Source organism: Lactuca virosa, chromosome 7, assembly GCF_052849685.1.
Source record: "Lactuca virosa cultivar CGN04683 chromosome 7, Lactuca_virosa_CGN04683_v6, whole genome shotgun sequence".
Taxonomy (NCBI): domain Eukaryota; kingdom Viridiplantae; phylum Streptophyta; class Magnoliopsida; order Asterales; family Asteraceae; genus Lactuca; species Lactuca virosa.
The window spans coordinates 274,397,970-274,405,084 of NC_136432.1; the positions used below are offsets into that span (position 1 = coordinate 274,397,970).

At 31.0% G+C, this 7,115-nt stretch overlaps 1 protein-coding gene across 2 annotated transcripts; it reads right to left on the reverse strand.

Annotated features, from left to right (window-relative positions):
- Positions 1–264: 264 nt before the first annotated feature.
- LOC145125806 (uncharacterized) lies at positions 265–2,730 on the reverse strand. 2 transcript variants are annotated; one of them, XM_079061219.1, is made up of 5 exons: positions 2,469–2,730; positions 1,589–1,864; positions 1,207–1,443; positions 911–1,128; positions 265–719 (listed from the first exon to the last, which is right to left on the reverse strand). In XM_079061219.1, exons 2-5 carry the CDS (start codon positions 1,850–1,852, stop codon positions 452–454), a joined length of 987 nt encoding a protein of 328 aa, XP_078917345.1. In that variant the 5' UTR covers positions 1,853–1,864; positions 2,469–2,730; the 3' UTR covers positions 265–451. The 2 variants fall into 2 exon arrangements, with proteins under 2 accessions (XP_078917345.1, XP_078917346.1); XM_079061220.1 differs by lacking the exon at positions 2,469–2,730 and adding an exon at positions 2,050–2,272.
- Between the last annotated feature and the right edge of the window lie 4,385 nt (positions 2,731–7,115).

The window sequence follows — 7,115 nt, forward strand, 5'->3', positions numbered from 1 at the left end:
TATATCGAAACGAAGATATCACACGGATATATAACCAATAGTCCGTTTTGATTACATTTAGAGTCCAAAATTCGTGCTCAAAAATGATAAAAAAGCTCATTTTAGGAAATTAGTAAAACTAATTTTCCAACATATATCATATCAACAATCAACATTTTCATTAATGATGAAAATGATATATAATACTAACACTGGATGAATGATTGATAAATCTATATAACACACATAAATAATATACGAGACAATCATGCATAAAGTATGGAATAAACGAAGCTGAAAAATCTGCCATTTGATATATAGAACAGACAAGTTCCACAAATTACGTGGTGTAGTTTTTATGTACAGGAACCTTCTCATCTACAAAATAAACAATGGTTACTGTAATACTCAACTCATTTGTCCTTATTCTGTCTGCTGGTTTTTCCTACAATGGTTAGCTATAAAATTAAACCTACGGCGACCTCAAGCTGTGATGAAGGCCATGTTGGTTTGGTCTCTCCAACGAAAGTCTATCCAGTTGTATATGCCCTAAGTGAACTACAGTTACCCCGCACTTCTCTTCATGTTCAAGTTTTGTTAGACCTTTTTTCCCGTAAACTGTGAAACATACGGTCATCACAGCTGCTACGATGAAGGAAATAACATTGTATATAATTTCCAGTGGACTCATTTCATGATTTCCATACTGTACATTCGCAAATGTCCTTAACAACTTCCCACTGCACAACAAGTAATTATCATTAAAGCTGTGCAAGATATGTTCAATTCTTAAAAAAATCAAGATATATATGATTTCCTATATTCATATTAGCATGAAATTAAATTGATTAAATTCAGGAATATATATATATATATATATATATATATATATATATATATATATATAGTTTCATTAATGGAAAGGCCTTACCTGTAAATATAGATGAAGGCTTCAGGAATCATTCCGGCTATGGATCCAAATAAATAGGGCCAGAACATGATGCTGGTGACTACTATAGCATAGTTGAATATGGTGTACGGAAATGGTGAAATCCTAAAGAGTGCAATCACTCGAAACTGCTGGAACGAGTCTCCTTCTCCAGCCATTCTAATCATTGCAGCTGTCCGTGGCCATTTCTTCAACCATTGCTACAAATTAATTAATTTTAAATTAACAACTTAACATTTAAGCTATAAAATTATATAATATCTGTCATTGGTACTCACATGGATGAGATCACGAAAGCATAGACCAATCAGATATGGCAAAACCATTCCGATTGTTGTTCCAACCATGATTATTACAAATCCCAGTCCATATCCAAATATCATCCCTGCAAGCCACATAGAAGGACCAGATGGCAAGAAGACGATTGGGAAAAGTGCCAAGGAGGCTACAAGTATGAGAGCAAGTGTTGGACGACCAAATTCTGTGGCTTCCCATTCCATCATTGGGATTAGAAGCTGTACTTACACCAACATCAGAAAAATTACACTGTACTACACTACTTTTATGATTATGTAAATACGTATTAGCTAGTAATTTTGTATAACTTCTAATCAAATATAGACAATAGTACGTAATATTATCAGATTGCTTTAGTTTTACCTTCTCAAATACAATTGGCATTCCCCATTTCACTGAAACGACTGAAACTACGATAGTAACAATGGACAATGATATAACCTTAATCCACCATTTCCAAGACCTGTCACACCTTTCCCTTTCTATTTGTTGAGGGTGTATGTCATCACCTTCAACCTTCTCTTCACTAGATACAACCAGTCTCTCATATTCACTGTCTTCCCTAGCAACATGCTCAGTCTCAGTATTTGTAAGACGCTTTGCAATCTCTCCAGAGGCTGGCGTCATTGCTAATAGAACCTGAAATTTATCACCTATATATGGTCAACGAACATATTGAAAGTGCAGCATCTTCAATTGTAGTAAAACAACTCCATGCGCGAATTGTTAGATCTCAATAGTTTAAATCGTTATACTACAGTTCAACATGCAAAAATTCGATAATAGGAAGGGTAACTGATTGATATCAATAGTATACAGCTTACAGATAACAATTTTGGTATTCATTTATGTTTGAAGGTTATTAGCTCGACATATCATTTACACATGAATGTTACGCCAAGAACCTAGATATCATGGACCCAAAGCAATTCTTCATGAATAGCATTACAAAAGCAATAAGCATTGTACAAATGTTTTATCTATGAGGACACAAATGCTAATCATATTGGCCCGATGAATTAGCTTGTAATTGGCATAATATTGGGACCCTATTGCTGTCTGGCATCATCAAACAACAAAAGGAGCTAAATACGTATAAATAAAAGCTAAAGATGGAAATGGAACAATTCAAACGTTTGAACGAAAGACTCGATCAAATTGGTAAAAAAAGAAAAATGTAGAACATTCAGGGAAGATATATTGAGGAAAATAATGAAATGATTAGGGTTTTGAGGATACATACAGTCGGTCAACAGGAGATTGGAAAACGTCGCCTGAGATCAACAGCGGCAACGTTCACCTCTCTCTCTCTCTCTCTCTCTCTCTCTCTCTCTCTCTCTCTCTCTCTCTCTCTCTCTCTCTCTCTCTCTCTCTCTCTCTCTCTCTCTCTCTCTCTCTCTCTCTCTCTCTCTCTCTCCGCTTACTTTTTGGGGTTTGAAGAAATCGTTGATGATTGGGGATGATGATGGCAGATAAACACAGTTTTCGTGGCCGTTACTAACAAAAATCCATGTATAGGTTATAAATGACATCTACCCATGAAACCCATGGATGAATATATTCTTAAATTTGATTTTACAACTCATCGCTTAGGTTGTTAGGAACTTAGGATATGCATTCGTTCGATAGTCCTAATAATCGTCAATATAAATATTTTATGGATTGTAACATTCTCGGCATATATTAGAGGAATGGTCCTACATATAGTATTATTAAATTCGTAGGATTAGTTATTTAATTTTGGTTTTTTTATTATTGAATTCACTACTAGAAAAATATGTGTGTTCCTAAAAAGTTTTCTTAGGAATATTTTTTATCGAAAGTTCCTACGTATTTATGAGAGAATTCTTAGAAAATGAGTAAAATGCATTTAATATACATCTTGTCGGAAATTCTTCGGACGGTTCTACATATTAACGAAGGATTTTACCTGGCTTTGATTTTCTCGGTTAACTAAAAAACAAATTTTGATTTCTTTTGCAATTTATTTGGTAATCCAACGGAAGTTTCAACACTTTTTTGAGGGATTTTTTTATCTGGTTCAGATTTCCTTGAAATTCTGATAGAATTACTAGGAAAAAAAAATAGTTTTTCGTTTTCTGAAATTTAAAAGTCGTTTTTATCTTTCCATATTTTCTAAAACTTCATTATATATTAAATATTTTTATCTCACTGAGCTTATGGTGTTATACACATACATCTAGATCTATCAATAGGCGGTTTTTGACCCTGATTCGCTCAAAACCCATAAAAATTTTACGGGTTCGGATTTTAATTTTTTGATTCGTTTACCCATTTACGATCCATACCATTTACCCTTTTATTATAGGGATTGGGTTTGGATCATTATCGATTCGCTCAACTTATATCCTACCCCATTTAACTAGTGTTATACCCGTCCGGTGGACGAGTTTTACCAATGTAAAAACAATAGATTGATTTTACTTTCTTTTATAGTATCATTTTTTCATTTGTTCCCGTATTAACGTTGTACAATGACAAATCTACCAAATTATATTAAATGTGAAACAACCTTAACATGAGTTCATAGAAAAAACAGAATACTAAAAAAAAATACAAGCTCCAAAAGAATGTCTTAAAACACATTACAACTAAGTTAAAGACAGTTTAGAATACCATCATCAAACTCATCTTGTAATAAGAGGACTTGCTTGCGTTGAATTTTCATGTGTAGCATTGTTAATGTTGTGATATCCGATTTGTTTGAATGATCATCTATTATATTTGCACAAACATCCTAATTGTAAAATTCCAAAAACAATAATAACAAAAACAACAAATTAACATAAATTAACAGTATACCCAACAATAAAAGTTGAATGAAAAAAAATATTTTTGTATCATAAGAAAATTATATATTTATTTTACTTTCTTTTATAGCATCCTACTTCCATTTGTTCCCGTTATAACAGTACCCCACAAGCCAAGAAAGTGGTTAAAAATATTATAGATAATCAACTTACACAAATGGTCCTTTAAGTATAATTATTTTTTCAGTTTTGGTCCCAAAATATTTCCTCTTGCATTTTTGGTCCTTTTGTAGTTTCCTACCAACTTTCATCCCTTTTCACACACATTTCACACACATAGCAAATTAAACAGATAATATGGATATATGGATGAAGAGGTGAAGACTAACAACTGAAGTGTCGATAAGATGCCAACTAATGTTGTTGTAACTGGAGCTTGGTAATCAGTCAATTGTAGGGTGTTCAAAATATCTGAATATCGAAAAACCGTAACGATATTTAGGTTAACCGAGCCGAATTTTTTGACATTTCCAGTTTGGTTAACCGAACCGCCAAAATCTTCTATTTTTCAGTTCGGTTACGATTCATGTTTTTTGCCATGAACAGTTAACCAAAAAAATGAATTTTCATTGCCTTAATAATTTATTCAAAATAAGATGTGCAATTTGCAATAGAATAACATATTATTGTTCACTATTTCATGCACAAATTGCAACAAAATTTGAATTCAAAATAAGAAATGATATTATCAATCAATAAGTGCAATAGCATATCAAATTTTATTAGTAACCAATGCTACGATTCAATAAACAACCATGTTTATCTGATATCTGCAATGTCCATCTAAAATAATGACAATTACCATAACAAATAAATAATTTTGATGATCTTTAATTAAGTTTAAAACTTATATTCATCGTTTTAATTTTTTCTTAAAGATCGTAGCGAATTATTATCCTTGTTTTAAATAATAACCGTTGAGTTTTTTAATTTCAAAAAATTTACTAATTCATAAACGGTTAATAGGTTATCAGAATAACAAAAACCGGAAAAACAGGTTAACCGAAAATTGGTTAACCGAGTTTTTCTGTTTAGGTTTAAGAAATTAACAAACCGATCGTTTTGGGAAGTTCAGTTCGGTCAACCATCCACGAACACCCCTAGACTCAACTGTCTTCTCACAAGCTAGCTTAGATTGTTTATTGATATCAACACATCTAACCAATCTGACAATTATTAAGATTGCAAATCACTTTTATTAAAAGGGTAATTATTTTATAAAAGATTTCAAGCATAGTAAAAAATTTATTCACCGTCAACTTTGTTATTTTGGTATCATTTAAACAAGATTAAGTATTTTTTTATCTAAATTTGGAAAACTTAAAAGAAAACATGATCTAAAAATATCATTGAACTTTATACAATAAATGTTATATTTTTTTATTGTGATAAATAGATATTAAAAAAATTACTACAAATATCATTTAAGTGTAATGAATTAAACCTGACATGTTAAAACATCCAAATACAAATAAGAACCATAATGTTCTTCAATATTGTAGTAGACTTTGATAAGGATGTTTGTTTTAATTTCTCTACTAAAAATTTGACCCAGAAGAAAGTAGATGATGTAGGTGAAAATTCATAAAAACTATATTTGAAAAAGAACTAAATTTAAGCGGTAAAATTGAATCTTTAAAAACCAAAAGTAAGCCAACTAATAATCTCTGTCATCATACTACGTGTCAAGTAGAAAATCCACAAAGTAGAAAATCCACAATCAATAATTGCAATAAACCAAATATGTATCAACAAAAGGCAACCGTAAGCCACTCAACAAACTTGGTAATAAAAATAATGGTGTCTGGAACCTTATTTAGTTGTAGTTTCATTTCTTCCTATTACAATATTGTAATGAAAAGAAAAAAAAAACTAAGATGCTATAATACACTATAAATGAAATTAGAATGCTATTTAGATCATTTATCCCATTAAAAAAAATATAAGAAAGTACAATGCTATATGTTGCATTATGCAAAAAAAAATGGTGTTTTGATGTAAGTGGTAGATAAATTCTCAGAAAATTTTAGTTTAGTGGCTAAATTCCTAAAATGGTAAAAGTACTTAATGTTTTTTTTTCATTTTGGCCTATAACCGTTAAAAGTGCATGGTGGTTTAATCGCTATAGAAAAGAGTCAAGTATGTAAATGGATAAAAATGGAATGTGTATTCTGGTAATGTACACATTTTAAATGAAAAAAATAATAATTAAAATTACAAAAATAAAGGGGAACACAACCTTTGTCCAATGCATAATACCTTCATGTGATTATTTTTTAGCGCAACATGTGGATTCTAACCTGTAAAACCACAAAGAAAGTAAATAATTAGAGTAATTAAGGTGTTTTGGTGTCACTTAAAACCTTTAGATAAAAAACAAAATAAGAAACTTAGTACAAGCAAGAATTTTCCCATCTGAACTAATTTTTGTTGCAATGATTCAACCTTCACCATATAACAATAATAATAATGTCTACTATGTAGACATGGCAGCTACAAGTAAAGAACCAAATGCAAATAGTAAGCATACATTATACTTATTTATAAAACATAATAACTCCTAAGAATAGGAACAATCAACTGTTGAGTCAGCAGCCACACTGATTGTTAGCTTCACTTAAGAGTACATAAACCTCATAATTAAGTCAGAAGAAGAAGAAGAAGATCAAAATCTATAGGGAAGTGAAAGAAAAATAAATCGGTAAAAGAAATTACCTTAGTATCCAGCAACACCGATGAACAAACACCTGTCAACAAAGCCACCATAATATCTGTACACAGAAAAAGAAAAAAAGAGCTAAAATCTTGAAAAAAGGAATTGTTCTAAAGAAAGAATTAATGAATTATCTCAACATCAAAAAGCAAAATGTCATCAAGAACAGGGTCATTACTATGAACCTCCTGCTTTCTTTCTTATGGTGGTGCTGCTCCATTTTGGGAACCTAACATTCCGAAAATGAAAATTTAAAGATTACTAAAAGAAATTCAAACAAAACAAAACAAAATTGCAGTCTTGAAACTGTAAAGAGACATACAGAAAGCATACAACTAAGATCAAG